We start from the raw sequence: 18,000 nt of genomic DNA, 5'->3' as shown, positions 1-18,000 counted from the left end.
ATTATTATTATTATTATTATTATTATTATTAGATAAATATTGACCATCTATACAAGAAAATACGGTATTATCCCATTCTGACAAATAAGTATTTCTTCTCTGCTTGAGAACTAAAAATAAAAAGGATGGGGAGAAAACCCAGCATTAGAAGAACAAAACTAAAACAAATCCTATACTATTGGTGAAATAAAGCTTAATTTTCATTTCAACTTCTGCAATGCAATTTAGTAAAATCTTTCAGTAAATGGAAGCTGAATTCTTCAACTCCGATCACCAACAAAAATACTAATACGAAATTTAAAAAGAAAAAATTATCTTACCTAATGCTGAAAGACTATCAATGAAGAGATCCTGTGCATTCCCAGGATCAGGCTTTAAGATAACCTGACAATAAGGAAAAAATAAAGATGCAGGCCTTCATTTAAATATACAAAGTTACATAAAACGGAAGATCCACTGACCTGAAATTGGGTGTGACGCTGGAGTCTGTTAGGATTCTCACCATAGCGGCTGTCATCTGGCCGTACACTAGGTTCAACATAGCTTCAAAAAGCGGATCCCATTCTTAAATTTATATTACATAACAGAAAAAAATTCAATAAATAATTCCTGTTGGGTTGCCAAGAAAGACGATATGCACAGCAAATTAACAAATTAGTTGCATTCTAGTCCAGGAAAGAAATCCGATCATGCAACACTACCATTTTATACTACAGAAAGAAAGAGAACGCTGTTTAAGACGACACAGCATCATGCTAGAAACTGACCAACATATCAGTATAAAAATACACTTTGGATTATAAGAAACTCAGTATAGCACCACCGAAGCATCACAGATTTTGTAACAGCATCTTCTATTATATACATGCTAAATTAAAGAACTGACAACTTGCATGTCTACTGGACATAAAAGGAAACAAGTTTATGGAAGGGATTGATTCCTACGCTGATGACTTGAGAATTAGAGGATAGATCAAACCAGTTTTTTGGTAGATGTTTTAGAATGGATGTTTATTTCTTCTTCTATGGTCTCTCGGTTTGGTTCGAACAAAGCGAAATAGGCGTTTATCTCCTAAATACTGACGATTAATCAACCATTGCACCGATTCAATTTTATTTTATTTCATCTTTCTACATAGTTATTACAAGAGACTCTATAACTAATCCCAATCATAGATTGATGTACAAGTAGGAGTCAAAGTACATTTCAACAATTCATGAAGGACATGTCCAAGTCAATTTCAACAATTCGTGAAGCCAAATCACCCCTTAGGGGTCTGTTTGACGCAGCTTAAAACTGCGTTTCGTGTTTTGAAAACGTCGGCTCGGCGTTTGATTCGCACATTCATTTGGCGTATTTGGAAACTTTGTTTTACGTTTATATTAGACGCGGGCCACGAAATAGACCCTGTGGTCCACGCCTTCCCATCTACGTTAGAGGTCAATTCCTCCCGTGCCCCTCTCCTTCGCTCGACTTCGTTCAAGGATCGGCGCATACTAGGGCATCACAGCTCCCCTCTCCATTACCTTCTCCTCCCAATCTCCCTCTCCTCTTGCTCTCCAGGTTTTGCCGAAGCCGTCGAGTTCATGATCAAACCCGTGCGATACATTCGCTATGTAAGCGAAGCGAGAGGGCAATAGTGGGATCACGAATACAGAGACCCGAAATTCCCTTCCTCCTCCTGTTCTCTCTTACCCACAATCAATGAGGAAGGTATCCTTGATTTCAGAATATTAAATTCATACAGTACTTTTCTATTTTAGGGTAAATAAAGAAGTTATTTTGCTTGATTTCAGATTATACTTTAGTTGGTTTTTTATTTTAGTGCAAATAATGATCACGATTCCCCAGATTGGTTTATCATTGTTGTGTACACTTGTTTGGCTTCATGTGATGCTAACATATTGCTATGAATGTTTTGTTGCAAACACCTTTATTACACATGGGCATAACGGTCATTTATCCAAAAAAAGTTATAAATCAGTCGTTTTCTAAACGCACAAAACAAACAACCAGCCAACTTATCTGGATCAGCTGCTGATCAGCAACTTATATGGATCAGCAGCTTATCTGAATAAGCTGCATAAGCTGCAGCTGCCCCAAACAAACCCTAAATTTGAATGTTTCGATCAAAGAATTCCCATCTCTCAGTGATTGATTGTCTATAAAAATCTTATTTTGTTGGAATAAAAAATTAAAGTAAATTGAATGTTTCGATCAAAGAATTTCCATCTCTCAGTGATTGATTGTCTATAGAAATATTTATATAAATCTTATTTTGTTGGAATAAAAAATTAAAGTAAATTTAAAAAAAAATTTGGAATGTTTGGATCACAGTTCCCATCTCTTAGTGATTGATGGTCAGGAATCCCTTTGGTGAGGGAATTTTCATATTGCAAATTTTCTTCTATAATCTTGAGCAAAATCATTCCTAGCTTCTCCTAAATCTCTTCTAAATGACATGGTTGAACTCTACCATCTTACCTGCGCAAAAAAAAATAAAAAATAAAAATAAATAAAAAATTTGAAAGAAATAACTAGATTCCAATCTTGGCCAAAAATTAAATTACAAGTGACCTAGTCTTGATTTTTCATGCTACTGTCCACTTAAAAATCCTTCAGAAAATACTATAAACTCCAAGATACATCTAGACACAAACCTTTATGTTTTTCAAGTGTTCTAAAGCTTTACCCAACACATTTCCTAACCCTAATCACTCCAATGATCTCATGCACATGGCCAAGTAAACGTATGCTAACTTGGCCGACCCTCAACCTCTTCTAAACGAACTCACACCCCACCCAATCCAAGCACAAGGTTCATATGCTTAAAGGATCACTCCTACAGCAAAAGCTTGGCATACTTTATTTCAAGATTTTATCAAATTTCTACAAAAAAAAACACAATTTTATGTTTTTAAGTATTAATTTACTTTTTCGACTACTTAAAATTTTTTATAAAAGCCCAACCAGTCGTAGCTACTGAGCTTTATTAATTTCGATATATTTCAAGCAACCAGGATACAAGAAATTGGATGTCTAAATCATGCAATTTAATTTCAAACCAAGCCAAAAAAGTCTCGGAGCTGGTTCGAAGTCGATCCATTTCAAGTCGAACTAGCTCAACTTCAATGAAAACTGAACAAATTCAAGAACAAGTTAATCTAAACTAGAACATTTGGAGATAAAAATAAGTCCACTAGTAAGCTATTCAGACATGCCCAACATGCTGATTTTATCCGTCGTCATTGTGCAATGCTTATTGAACCATAGAAAAGTTAAAAATGAGAACATCATGCTAAAGTGTACTGACAATGGTTTCAATTAAAGACCCATACGACAAAACCAATAAAGATCATAGTTTTTTCATGCACCAAAAGCTGCTATAAAAAATTTCACAGATGAGTATATTAAATTAAAAAGTACATATACAAATAGTCTTAAATGTTAAGATCTTCCAATCAAGATTATTAAATGAAGAAAAATCTAATTACAACGTTATAAAAAAATAAAAAAATAAAATCAATAAATACTAAAAGAAAATTGAGAGAAGTTAAAAGTATCTTTTATAACAGCAAGAAAAATGAAAGGCAGTCATCAAAAGATAGCTACCCAAAACAAGGATTTATTTTCCTGAAAGCAACAAAAATTTAAAAGAAGCAACAGCCTACTATTGACGGTTGAAACTCTGGAGGAAGGCAGCCAAGCAACAAAAAATTTTCTTATTTGAAACATGAAATTAGGCTTAGTTGATTAATGCAACTCTTACACTAAATCAACTGTAACTGATGGATCAACAATAACATGATGCAAATGAATAATTAAATTATAGAGTTTTGTGGCAAGTTGCATACTTACACAACATTCCAGGGCTCCGGACCAAGAACACGCAAGAAAGTTAGAGGATTCATGGTGCCCGCTCCAACCTATAAAGATGAAAAAAATGAAGTAAGAAGCAGTGAAAAACAGTATATATTTTGCAAGAAGTTGGGACAATATGGAACAGCATGAGCTCTTTAGAGAACAGTTTGGTCAAGAAATGAAGTAAGACCAAGCCATTTACTTTAGAGAACAGTTTGGTCAATAAATAGTTCAGTTCCATGTCATTTTTAAATTACCATTTAGAACAAATTAAGTTAAAAGAATCATTACATAATTGTTTTATTGAAATGATACTACTTTTCTAACTATGGATGAAAATTTAAAAACCACATATTCTAGATTAGAAATAGATGAAGGTTAGATGATCATTTACATTAAATGCAAACAAAAGTATGAAATACCAATGTGATCAACATGTCATGGATTAGAAATAGGAAGCAGTCTTAAGACTCGGGTATAATCCTAGCAATCTAGATGGCTTCCTATATTCATGTAAGCATATGTCGGCGCATATTTAGATGAATGTGGGATGGTGATAAACACTAATGATTTCATGATTTCCACGTGATAAAAAGTTTGACAAGTGGACCTCAACTTAAGTAATTAGAATATTTTAGATGTGTATGGAATTTGTGCATTAATTTGGATCCTTCCTCATCCAAGGTGGATTCGTACAATACAAGTAAAAAAACATGCGAAGGAGATCATTTTAATAGAACTAATCACCTTAAATCTTCCATATGAACCCGCACAAATGCCATACTTTTAACTGCCTCCTTTGCACAGTTGCATTAGCTTGGCCGCTTCTACAAGTACATCAACCCTTAACCTAAAATTGTAAATTAGCCATGTAAATGCCACGTGTCACTCCCTTTCAACCCTTAAATTAGCCATGTAAATGCCACGTGTCACTCCCTTATTCATCAACTTCAGCACAAAGGATCCCCAACTGATAACCAATCAACTTAGGATGAAGGGGAAGTGCGTCTATTTAATTAATGCTCAGCATATTTTATGCCTTGGTGGGACTATTATAGAATATTGGATTGGCCAAAAAAAGTGGATCTAGATCTACTAAAGCTGATAGGGTTAGCCACAAAAAGAGTCATATTGTCCATGTATTTGCCACATCAGCACCACATACCACCCCACATTAGTCTAAATTATCAAGTGGGCCACAAAATCATGACTAATTTAATCATAAATTAAGGCTAAAGGCCCAAAACCTATTATGCAGCAACCACGTCTCTACCAAAGTCTACCCCTGAATTGCAACAACATCAACTGTCATTGTAGCACTAGAACCCAGCCTATTGCAGACTCTCTAGTAGACACATCAAGTCTCAATAGAAAATTTACATTATAAAATATCCTAAAATAAATTAAATAATTATATTATATTATATTATGTATATAAACCATTGATGTAATTTTTAAAGTACAGAAAATATGTGGCTTTCTTTTAATTCTAAAAAATATTTAAAACTTAGCTCAAAAAAAATGAAAAAAATTTAAATTTCTTAAAATTCATAAAAGCAAATCAAAATATTATTGGTATGGGTCATTCCAAGAAAATAATTTTAGAACTTCTGAGCATTCTACTTAAAACATTAAATATTCAAGTGATGTTCAAAAATTTATACAAAATAAAAAAAAAAAATCAAATAAAAATGAAATTCAAACATAATAAAAGATAAGCCGTCGCAACATGAACTTCATAGTTGGCCAATTTTGGCAATGATTGGGTTCAATGCACTTGTCTCAAAAAGTGCACCAATAAACCTTGAATGAAATTGCTTAGATAAGCATTTTTATATCTCAACTACCTTTCCACACAGTGCAGACAACCAGAGCCTTTATCACTACAGAAAGTACATTGAGATAATGTTGAAGCTCTGAACTTCCTAATTTAATTTGAAGATCAAAACAGTAAGTCTGGAAGGCAGCGATTTTTATTAAGCATCTAGCAAAGGCTATTTTCTAATAATTCTATTCTAGTACAAAGTCCTTGTAACTTGTTCCTTGCAGTTTCAACCACATAAAGGCTACACAATAAAGTCCCTGATGCATTAACTAAAAGCCAAGCCTCCATGCCACAAAAATTCATGGAGTTTAGCTAGGCATTGCTCTAAAATACGGACTTCAGTTTCGATAACTTGTTGCAAGCTCCAAGCTAAGACTGGCAAAAAAAAAAAGAATAATGAGGTTAAGATACTCTTATTTAACAACTCATGGTAAAGAATATATAATGCTAAAATCCAAAAAGCATGGTAAGTCTTCAATCTAAAAAATTTATATGGTCAGAAATACTTCTAAGTCACCGAATCATACCTCATTTTGGCCAAGACCTCAAAATTGGACTGAAAGCATCAAAACCCCTAAAAATCAATCTAGAGCCAAGGCTCAATACTATCCAAAATTTCCTAATCAAATGAAGGTAAACTCATTTAGCCCATCATTCCAACAAGTCTACACATCACATTTAAGGCTCCCTGATGATCGAAACTGATAACATGGTAAAACCTAAATGACACAAGCAGGGGATCTTCTACTTTGATAATAGGATCTTCTGATTTAATAAATACACACACAGACACACAAAGAGAGAGAGAGAAGCTAAAATGAGGGTTGTTTCATTTAAAAGGCTTTTACAAAAGAGAGGAAGAGAGTACATTCAAGATATAAAGAAAGATGAGAAGATAAGTGAATAAACAAGAGGACATGTAAAAGCAAATTAATCCAAAAAATGTTGGTCAATCTATAATAACCACTAGATTCCCATCACAGCCCTTGACATCAATTACATAAATGAATATAATCATCAAAATTATAAAGAAAATAAAAATAAGACAAAAAATAATCTACTGAACATAAAGTATCACCAACTTTCATCAACTACTAATAAAGACAAAAATGATCACTTAACGCCAATGCATCTTGTTTGAAACAACAACTACTAATAAGACAAAATACTGATACAATTATCATTCTAAATTTAAGCAAGTATATAATTGTACATGTGTGCTTTGTGGTTCTCTCTTGTTCCTACGAATTTATGAAGGCAAACAATAACATGCCAAGGAGAGTAACAAGATGAAATTTTAAGGAGAAGCCCTTGCCAAAGGTACATAAATTCATTAACCATGAGATAAGCGTGATTTGAGTTAATAATTCATGCATCATTTTAAAATATGAATGGAAAATGAGAATACATAAAACCAATCACCAAAGACATTAGGCTGTAATAACCGAAATAAATTAAGGGAATTTAAAAGGGTTAGTGTCGATTCAAAAGGGAGAAACATCTCAACTGTTTCGTTTTAAGGAGATGAGTGTCCCATTCAAAGCAAAATAAACAAACCAAATAGAAAGAATGAAAACAGGATACAGAAGAGGAATAAGAATAAAGATGAAAGGCTGTGTGTTTCTCTTAACGGAGATTTGATACCATTTGGAGAAGTAGACACCAAGGGCGTCATACGTGAGCAAAAAAGAAGTGACGAAATGGGGAGGAGTACAAGAAGTCTTTCACGTGCAGGAAGGGGCGTGGCAACGATCTGTGACCATGGTTACGATCCATGCTGTGTAAAGGAAGAGTTGTTGTGGAGGGCAGGCGGGAGAGGGACAAGAAGTTGAGAGTGTATACATGACAACGATCTGAGTGTGACCATGGTTACCATCCATGTTGTGTAAAGGAAGAGTTGTTGTGGAGGGCAAGCGGGAGAGGGACAAGAAGTTGAGAGTGTATACATGCCCTCGATTTGATCAAAGCTAAAGGACGGGACTACGATGTGCATGACGTCGTTCTAGGGAGAAGTAGACAAAGGCGAGGAGGGGAGCCACTTTGATGCATGTAGCAGCAATCGAAATCAGGGCATCGCCAAGCATCCTGAGTGAAGCAAGCCGAGTGCGAGCAGGACAACAGGATTTCAAGAGGATTTTCTACAGCAGTCGAGAAAAGTAGTCTGAAAGTCCTGACTAACAAATGAGGGGAAGAAGGATTTCATATTCGATTTCATGTGCAGGGGTGAATGGCAAGTGAATCGATCATAATTTTTAATTATAGTTATTTATTTTAATCAAATTATTAATCAAGATTTTATTAAATTTCAAATATACATAAATAGGATTTTCTAATTAAATTTAAAATTTTCATAATTAATAGATAAAAAAACATTTAGTGAAATCATTATACTTACCTATGTGTGTATACAACGACAACAACAAGAAAACCTTTATCCCACTAAGTGGGGTCAGCTGCATGAATCCTTTTTCTCCATTGTGTCCTATTTAGTGTCATATTTTCATTTAATTCTAATAAATTAAGAACATTTTTTATACAATATGCCCAAGTTTTCCTAGGTTTAGCTCTGTCTTTCATATGTGCGTGTATATGAATTGACAAAATTAATTTAATGTCAAAATTTGATAATAAGATCAAATATAATCCCTTAATAATTAAATCAAAAAATTATGCCAACAAAAATGTTAGAATCATAGTGATAATCTAATTAAGAAATAAAGCATAAATTAATTAATGAGATTTAAATAAATATATATATTAGTATAGAATTTCATAATATTTAATTAGTATAATATTAAAAAACTTAGAAAATTAATAATAATATCACTTGAAGAAATATGTTAGACGAATTAAACAAATGACTAAATAAGTAAAGGTTAAGAAATAATCTAATTATAAAATTAATTATTAGATAATGATAACTTATTTTTTAAAATTAAAATGATTACTTTACTAATGATTATAGATATTAAAGTGTAGAGGAGATTCAGCATTCAAAACTAGCAAAATCGTCTTGAAGCGAGGATAGTACTCATATGTTTATGCTATAGTAATATTTTTGCTTCTTCTAAATCAAGTACATTTACTGTTATTGTTACTAGTTATATCTATATCATTGCATACTAATGATTTATGATTCAATAGAATTTTTTTTTCATATTTAAACTGAAATAATTACTTTACCAATGATTATAGATATTAAAGTGTAGAGGAGATTCAGCATTCAAAACTAGAAAAATCGTCTTGAAGCGAGGATAGTACTCATATGTTTATGCTATAGTAATATTTTTGCTTCTTCTAAATCAAGTACATTTACTGTTATTGTTACTAGTTATATCTATATCATTGCATACTAATGATTTATGATTCAATAGAATTTTTTTTTCATATTATAGGAATGACATGTGTACTCAGCATTGTTTAAATTATCATATACATTCAATATTATACAAATATATTGATTGTTATATAAATGAAAATAAAATAATCATTATTAGATGGTGATTTTTATAATATGTTTGCAACTATACGATTGACTATGATAAAAATCAATCATTTATGGTACTCTGTTATATAAATGAGAATAAAATAATCATTATTAGATGGTGATTGTTATAATATGTTTGCAACTATATGATTGACTATGATAAAAATCAATCATTTATGGTACTAGCAGATGAACGATAAAATACTCGTGCATGTAATTGAAAATAATATTAAATGTTAGACAAGTATATTGATTGTTATAAAAATGAAAATAAAATGATCATTGTTAGGTGGTGATTGTTATAGTATGGTTGTATCTGTATGATCGACTACAATATAATTCATTCATTCATGATACTAGCGGAAGAACGCTAAAATGTATGTGCACGTTATTGAAAAAAGATACTGATATTGATGTACAATAATTGGTATAATTTTAGACGGTGCTCCTGTGAAGGTTGTATATAAATTGAAATAGATAAAAAAATGATTCAGTGTGACATAATAAAAGTTTTGAAATATCTTGGTCAATAATATTAATATATATAAATTAACAAATGTTTTCAATTGATGTATTAAAAATTTAACTAGCAAGCATATTTTTTTATTATTATGTTACTTTAGTTTAGAAGTATGACTATTTAATGTTATGGTTGGCTCATTATTGTTTTAACTAACATTTCAGATGTAATCATTTAATTAAAATATGAGCAATAAAAGAAAAAATATTTACAAAAAAAGCAAACAACGGTATACTTAATTGTATTACCATAATTTATTTTAAGTGGTTCTTTCATTTTATTTAAATTATAAACTATTAGCCATAGAAAATTTTGATTACCATTGTTGGACCGTCTGTTCCCGCTTTAATTAACTCCAAGCCCAGGGATGGGTCATAACATAAGCAAAAAAGATAATCAAAAAAATGTTGATTGGATGAAAATTTGAATGACAAGGATTTTCTAACATAGAAGCATTACAAAAATATCCCTAATAATGTTGACATCCTGCTAAACTTGTGTAGAGTCCTTATAGTTGACATAGAAGTTTCATGAAATGCGTTGTTAAATTTAAACTTATGTGGCTTGCTATAGGCCAACATGGAAATTCCTAATAGCAATACATATTTTAGAGTTTTAAAAAGTCTCAAAAACAAAAATAATAATAATAATAATAATAATACTGTAGGTGTAATTTCTTAACTAGAGTGAAAATCAAATTTTTAGAGTTTTAAAAAGTCTCAAAAACAATAATAATAATAATAATAATAATAATAATGTAGGTGTAATTTCTTAACTAGAGTGAAAATCAAACTTAAATTGATATGTTATATTCACACCATTGAAGAAATTTAGCAATCTTAAAGATGATTAAAGGGAATTAAAGAATATACAATTATTTTCTATGGGTGAGATCGCTAACTAATTATTGGTTAATAAACATCTCTAGTGGATACACAGATAAAAAAAAAGTAACTTGCTCAAAAATTAAGACTTAAACTAAGTAGATAAAATGAACACAGTTATGATACTTTTTCTACCAACAACAGCAATAGCACAATGAAGCTTTTAAGAGTTGCTGCAGCTAAGCAAAAAAGCTCACGATTCATGAGGCAATGACAAAATGCCACATTCAGTTGCAATTGAGTGACTAACATGCTCATACAATAAACTAATTACAAATGAAAATGCATGCAATCACAGGCTATAAAAGGCGGCGCACCATAATGGAATAATGGCAAGCAAGGTATTCAATGATTTAAGAAAAAATTGATGTAATCACCTCAGTGTTGCTACACTGCATTACTGAACACCCAACTGAAGCCCAATATTCCTGTAGCATCACCAATATTAGTGCCTCCAATTGTGAATGAACTTGACATGGTACCAAAAAAGCAAGAGAATAACACTGAAACTGAAATATATAGAACTTTTATACGACAAGAATTTCATGCATAACAGCAAATTTTTAAAACTATCAACTGCATAAAAGCCCAATCGGGAACAACTTGTGGTTGAATCATCTTGCAAATCCAATTAATAGAACTAGAAGTAATTAAAATGCCATAGAAGTAAACTCAAAATAAGCAATCAACTCAAAAGATAGCAAATAACTCATCAAACTGTAAAATTCAATTACAGAAAAGTCAAATGTTTTTTTTTTCCTTTTAATAAATATTGACGATACAGGACTATCACATTCAATGACAACCTGATACTGAATTTGTTTTGCATTGCATGCCATTTTCTTCATTTTTATTGCAAAATGAAAAATATAGCTTCAATCATCTAATAAAACTATAATCAAATTTTTCTCATCAAAGAGGCAAGTGGTACCCCTACCTATTTATTTGCAGTCAATCAATTTAGCTATACAGAAACGCTTCTAGTTTTGCAGGTTTACGCATGAATGAATACATATGTATGAATTTGATTTGATATTTTTATCAATGAAACATAAGCAAGGTACACATATTTTAAGCAAATTGAAAAACTAGTTTGCTAGTTTGCCCATTTAAAGTAGTTAAATCAAATATAGAAGCATTTTATGTATCTGTGGGTCAACATTTGCTCGCACAACTGTGTCTATATTTACTTAATGTGTGATTGGCTTGCCAGATGCTTTGTCTTCTTGGTTAATTTCCAACACTTAAAGTAAATAGACAGTTAAGTAAAATTCTGACAACATAAGATATAAACAGTAAGGCTGAATTCAGGAGGAGCTTATTAGCATGTTAACCTGTTCTACTTATAATCAATTAAAGTGGAGGGGGAAGTTGAATTTGGGTTCAACACTACTTAGTCCAGATTCTTAATGTCCTCGACCTAGACCTTCTTGATATTAATGAAACTAGGTGTCATAATCCTCTATCCCCTATTAAATACAAAATGCTCAGCATAAATGATTTTGTAACCTTGAAGTTAATAGTAAAGAGAATTTAAATAGATCAGGCATGACTTCCTTAATAATAAAGTAGTTGTTTCAACAGCTAGAATATTGGAAGCATCAATTCCCCAATGTGTGGAAAGAAATGGCGGTGAGGCCTCGCCTTCTACAAAAGGGATGGTTCTGACTCTTAGGAGAGAAGCTCAACTCCCACACTTAATGGGATGAGCTATGGTTGACTTAAGAGTTAAGTCTTAATAAAACACCAACTAATGATGTTGGGATAATGCCTTAAACAATTATAAGGGTTTCATTTTGCGGAAATATTTTAGGTCTTAAGGAGTGTGATAAAAGAAAGAAAAGATAAGATAAGCAGGGAGAAAGAGAGAATCAATGGAATGCACACATAGTGAAGAAGACTTGTCTTTTTTGTAATCACAATGTTGCCTCTTAGATTTGGAGCACAAGGGCTCAACATATTTCTCTTCTAGTCACCACCTAATTGAGGTTAGATTTTCAGAAACGGAAAATGAAGACTTCATTATTATATGGTATTTATAATGGTCCTTAGAGGTACAGAATGTGAGGAGATTTCTTAGCCACAAGGGGCTTGGAAACTTCTCCCCATAACCATTAAAGATATTCCATCGTCTTGGTATGGAAACTTCTCCCCATAACCATTAAAGATATTCCATCGTCTTGGTACTACCATATTGGCCCATTCCTTACTTATGTTATGCTCACCTTAAAATAGCTAAACCAAAGAAGTCTGGAAGGAACAATATGTCAGCACATAGAAATCCTAGCATTGCATGATAAAACTTTGCATCTCAAAAATTAATGAGCTGTCAAGCAACAACAATCAGGACAAACAAAACGAAACCTGAAGGCGCTGAATAGCCTCTTGGAAAGTTGGCACCGAAGTTTGGCCTCCAGTTTCAGGCCCGTGCAGAGTACGATGCAGTTCCAAGGAAGTGCTCGCAGAAGGGAACCCATTCCTCCGTGAAGCAACCGCCAACCGGCGTCTATAGAGGAGACGGATGTGCTTAGGGTTTGACCAGCGGAGAGAGAGGTGGAGGAGACGAGTGTCCTGGGGCTTAATGGCATTGAAGGAGAGTGGAAAGCATAAGATAGCCATTGTAGCGGTACGTGAGGATAAGGCCAAAGGCCCAGAACTGCGAGTGTTGGGGTAAACGGATACTTGGAAGCTGAGCAGGGAGCTCTCCGGAACTTCAAAACTAGAATGTGATAAAATTTTGAGGATTAACTTGCCGCATCTTCCATCTTTTATCTATTTATCTATTTAATATTTTAGTTTTACTTTTTACTTTATATAATATATAAGTGTCAGTAATCTTATTAAAATATAATTATAAATATAAATATAAAGAACGTATATTTTAATCTAGAAAACTTAATATTTATATTCTAATGTGATGTTAAAAAATTTTATGTTATATAACTACATATTAAGAGTTAGGTGTTGAATGTAAAACATATTTTTTTTCATGAAGAAATATACATAAAAATTTTATTTTGAATCAAAACACCTCTCATTTGATTGTGTATTACTTATTTAATACCTCTCATGAATATAATGATATAATTATAATTCTAAAAATAATGTAATCTTTTCGGACAACAATCAAACATGGTTCGAGCACGATTCAAACAAAGTTCAAACATAATTAGAAAATGGCTCAAACATGGTTCAAATTAAGCTCAAATAGGATTTACCTATGACATATATTACAAAGTGCAATGCAATAGTTTAACATGGCCAATTATAGGATTAATATTATTTTATCTCAATTCAATTAACCGAGAGTGATTCAACAATTATAATTCAGCATAGTACGATGGAAGAGTTATAGGCTGTACTTCATAAATTGACTAATATGCCTTAACACTAAATCTATATTAGGTACTCATTTTGATTTCAAATAAACTCGGCTGATTGCTAACTTATTAAATGAAGTTAAAAGATCTACTATACAACCATCTAAAACCATGGGTAGTTATTAGGGGAATTAAATCAAAATTAAAGTTGCATGATCTCTAAATCATTCTTATGATCCTTAAACTTTATAGACTAGCTTTAACCTTAATATGACTTGCAATTTTTATGCAAGTCTTGTAAACTCATTTCAGAGGTCCCTCGACCTCTTCTTGACTCAATCTTTTGTCAAGAAGGCTTGCTCAACCTAGTTTGAACAATATAACTATGGTGCCCCAGTAGAGCCCACCCAATAGAATGACACTCTCTTTTTTTAGAATTTGGATCCTAATGAACTCAATAAGTTCATAGAATATGAATCATGCGTGAAGGAAATTCAAGCTTTTAGATCATTGCTCTACTCAGTTTGACTAAATAACCTATCATGACACAATAAGAATTTCCATGAAACAACTTGATTCAATTAAAACTATTTTTAGTTCTAAATGAAATTAATAGACAATAAAAGTGTATTAACTCACCTCAAACCAACTTGGGGAACTAATCAAATCCACTTTGACCACCACTAAATTTCATTAGGTTTCTATTTCTCAACCTCTAAGTCTCCAATGGTGATGTGATGTGAGCTCCAACAAATCTTTTGATGAATAACTCTTCTAACTTAGAAAATGTCTTAACCGAGTCATTGAGTAGTGATCCCGACTGTTTATATGCAACAGTATAGCAATAGTTCTGATTATATTTTTCACTTATATTTCCTTATTTTGCAACAAAACTAAAAACTTGATCCTGAAGAAAAATAATAATTTAACTTTTTAATTTATATATACTGGTATATTACGCAAGTATATATATCGTTATCAAGTAATATAGGACTTTTCTAATTAAGACCAGAATGTCGAACTCACGGGGAAATGATGCAATATGCACTTTTGAAAACTTCTATTTTTAAAAAGACAATTATTTAAACTATAGATGTTTTGCAGTAACGAAAGTTTAAATATTTTCGATATTTTGATAAAACAGTAACAACTTAAAAAGATAACTTGAGTTTTTGTAGAAGAAAAGCGCTAAATATAAAAATATCTTTCTCTCTATCATGAATCAGTAATAAGTATAGGAATTCTGTTGTGAAAGTATGCAAATTGTGTTGTGTCAAATAGGAGCAATAATATTATTTACCCTTACTAGAGATGCTATAAAGAACATTGGCTAAATTAAAGTTTGAATAGTTTTAAAGACTGACTAGGCATGGAAGATATCAGCTCTCACTCTAGAGTTCCCTCAATTCCCTCCACCTGGGGGCTAACATCTCGTATCAAAATCTAAAAAAATAAACCAAGTTGGGGGTTTTAACCTGTCACTTTAAAGTCCTCTAACTCTACACCCTTCAATGAATATTTTCCTATTTATTTGCACTCAATCATATAAACTACATTCTCATTCATTCGACCTCATGTGATTCTTTTCAATTGTTAATTGATACAATACCAGTCCGGTTCTTACATGTTCTCACAACAAATTTTAACATCTGGATTGGCCAAATGAAGAAGTAAATGTAGTACATGGATTTAAATCATCACAACTTCTTCCAACATTAAAGATTAATACTTTCCACAACTTCCATCCAACACTTAAATACTTATCATTTTAAGAAGAAAGATAAAGAAAACTACTCAAAATTCATGGAGAAAACAAAATCAAACTTTAGTTGAAAAGTAGAAATCATTGTCAAACCAACAATAAGTCTCAATTAAAATTAAAAGATAAAACTTATCTCAAATCCTTCATCAAACTCTTAAAGTTCTTTTGAATCTCTTCTCTTTTACAACACTCTCAATATAAAACTAAAACAAAAGGATAAAGTAAATATTCAGTGTGGTTCCTGAAAATCTCTCTAAACTAACTCCCCAATTTCCTTAAGAACTTTCAAAACTTCCTCTTCTTAAGCACACACACTTTCAAAGTTTTAATCTTCCTTCTTTGATAATTTTCCAATAGGTGTCTTGGTATCTCTTCAAAATATGTCTTGATTCGATATATTTCCCCAAGAGATGTATTTCCCCAAGAGATGTCTCCTCAAGAGATGTCTCCTTTCACAAGTATTTTTGTCCTTGGTGGTTGTAACCAACTATTTATGCCAAAAGGTATCTTAAATACCTCTTCAAAATTCATAAAACTGGATTTACTCATCAAATAACTGTCTCTGGTGCTTAGGCGCGGCCTTCTCTATTTAACCGACGCTTAAGCGCTGGATCTAGCTCTTAAGCGCCAAAATACTTTAGCACAATCTTCACATATTTGCTCCAAATTTGATCCTTTTTCACTCATTTAAGCATTTTTCACCTTTTTACTTGTACCTGATAGAAAATACAAAAATATCTTTCATTAAAGCATAATATCTCAAAAATAGGTATAAAAATGTGTCTAAAAATACTATATATTATAGATGTATCGGTAGCTCAACAAACCAGTCAAATGATGTCTTAGATGAAATATTAACAAATTGATAGAAAAGTAAGAATCACTTTGTCCAGTATTACATCAACTAGCTCAGAAATGTGTTAAATATTGTTTTGGGTTCTCAATTCCATTAAACACTCTAAAGATCAGTGTTACAAATCCTTTGGGGTACTTGACAGTATCAAACTCTTCAAGATAGGGTCATTCTTTGGGTATTGATTTACCACTTCAGGCTTGAGCTAAGGCGTCTTTCATTTGTTGTTCAATCATAGATTTAAGATCTTTTTCAGGAAGATCTAGTGTTTCTAACTGGTTCTTTGAGGCTTTCTCTTTAGTTATTCTTGCCTTAGAGTTATCAAGCACATGAGCAACCTAAGGATCACTAGAATTGGAGCAGGAAATCTTTTTGAACTAAGGGAGTTGAGGCAGTAACACTTCCATCTTATTTTCTAATTTATCAATATACTCACACTTTGTTTCAACTCGTCTTTCAGATGTTGAGTTGTGTTATGCAATAGACCCTCTTCAACCAACATCTTGATAACGTGCTGGTACTAGTCTCAAGATTGGATTCTAATTCACCGGAATAACATTCATAATCTCCTTCATTCTTGTCTTCAACCTTTATATCAATCCATCTTTATGTTAGTTGATTTAAAAGTTTTCAGGTGATATATGTCTGGTGCAATAAGTTCTTCAACCATTATATCATACAAATCAATGTTCTCTTCCTATCGTTCTTCAACACTGCTTGGGTTTCAACCATTCTAATAGTGGCACTTTCCTCTAAAGCTTTTAAAGTTTCTTCTTATTTCTTTAAATATTTGATGCTAGCTTCCACTTTACAAAACACTTCATCAATGTGTTCTTCTCTGATATTCTTTGGATCAACTGGGTGTTACTTGGGGACGACAACTTCTTTCAATGAGTTTATAAGGAAAGATGTTAATATAAAGTCTACACTTGAATCTTTGAATTTTTTTGAATTTAAGATTAAACTTATTTGGAAGGGAACTCCATACATGATTTTAAGGTTGGACCCTGTCCACAAGGTGAATGAGATAAATATTTTAGTTTTAAAGATTCTTTAGTTTTAGTTTAAAGTTTTGAAAATGATTTTAGATTTGCTTTTAAAAAGTTTTAGATTTAAGGATTCATTTTGATAGTAGATCAATAAAGCATAAGGTCATACTTGAATAACTAAGTTATAAGTTCCTAACCTAAACTCGGGTGCAAAACCAACTTCAAGGAGGATTGATGAAGAAGATCCTAAAACCTACTCATTATGTGTGGTTTACATGAGAGGTTATAGACCCAGAGTTTAAGAATGTTTGGTTGACCCATCCATGCTTGGTGGTTAGAAAGTCCAACATGAAAAAAGATGGTAATATGAGTCTGTGCCTGTAAAGGAGGTACAAACATATTACTAAAAAAAGAAAGATTAAGCCATAACTAGAGATGGAGGGAGGAATAATCACTAGCAAAGTCGCAAAAAAAATTTAATGATGGGTTTTTTATTGT

At 32.1% G+C, this 18,000-nt stretch overlaps 1 protein-coding gene across 1 annotated transcript in view; it reads right to left on the bottom strand.

Annotated features, from left to right (window-relative positions):
* The window catches only part of LOC110027366 (glycine--tRNA ligase, chloroplastic/mitochondrial 2), a gene marked incomplete in the record, with an annotated part of 183,566 nt that extends 170,245 nt beyond the window's left edge, over nucleotides 1–13,321 (bottom strand). The window contains 5 exon segments of the mRNA XM_020728758.1: nucleotides 321–384; nucleotides 462–543; nucleotides 3,860–3,927; nucleotides 10,956–11,006; nucleotides 12,943–13,321. Of these exon segments, the coding sequence (XP_020584417.1) occupies nucleotides 321–384; nucleotides 462–543; nucleotides 3,860–3,927; nucleotides 10,956–11,006; nucleotides 12,943–13,197 (520 nt within the window).
* Nucleotides 13,322–18,000: the final 4,679 nt, after the last annotated feature.

The sequence above is a fragment of the Phalaenopsis equestris genome, unplaced genomic scaffold (genome assembly GCF_001263595.1).
Source record: "Phalaenopsis equestris unplaced genomic scaffold, ASM126359v1 Scaffold000427, whole genome shotgun sequence".
In the NCBI taxonomy this organism is placed as follows: domain Eukaryota; kingdom Viridiplantae; phylum Streptophyta; class Magnoliopsida; order Asparagales; family Orchidaceae; genus Phalaenopsis; species Phalaenopsis equestris.
Note: the sequence above shows the minus strand (reverse complement) of the source record. Positions and strands in the feature narration are given on the sequence as shown.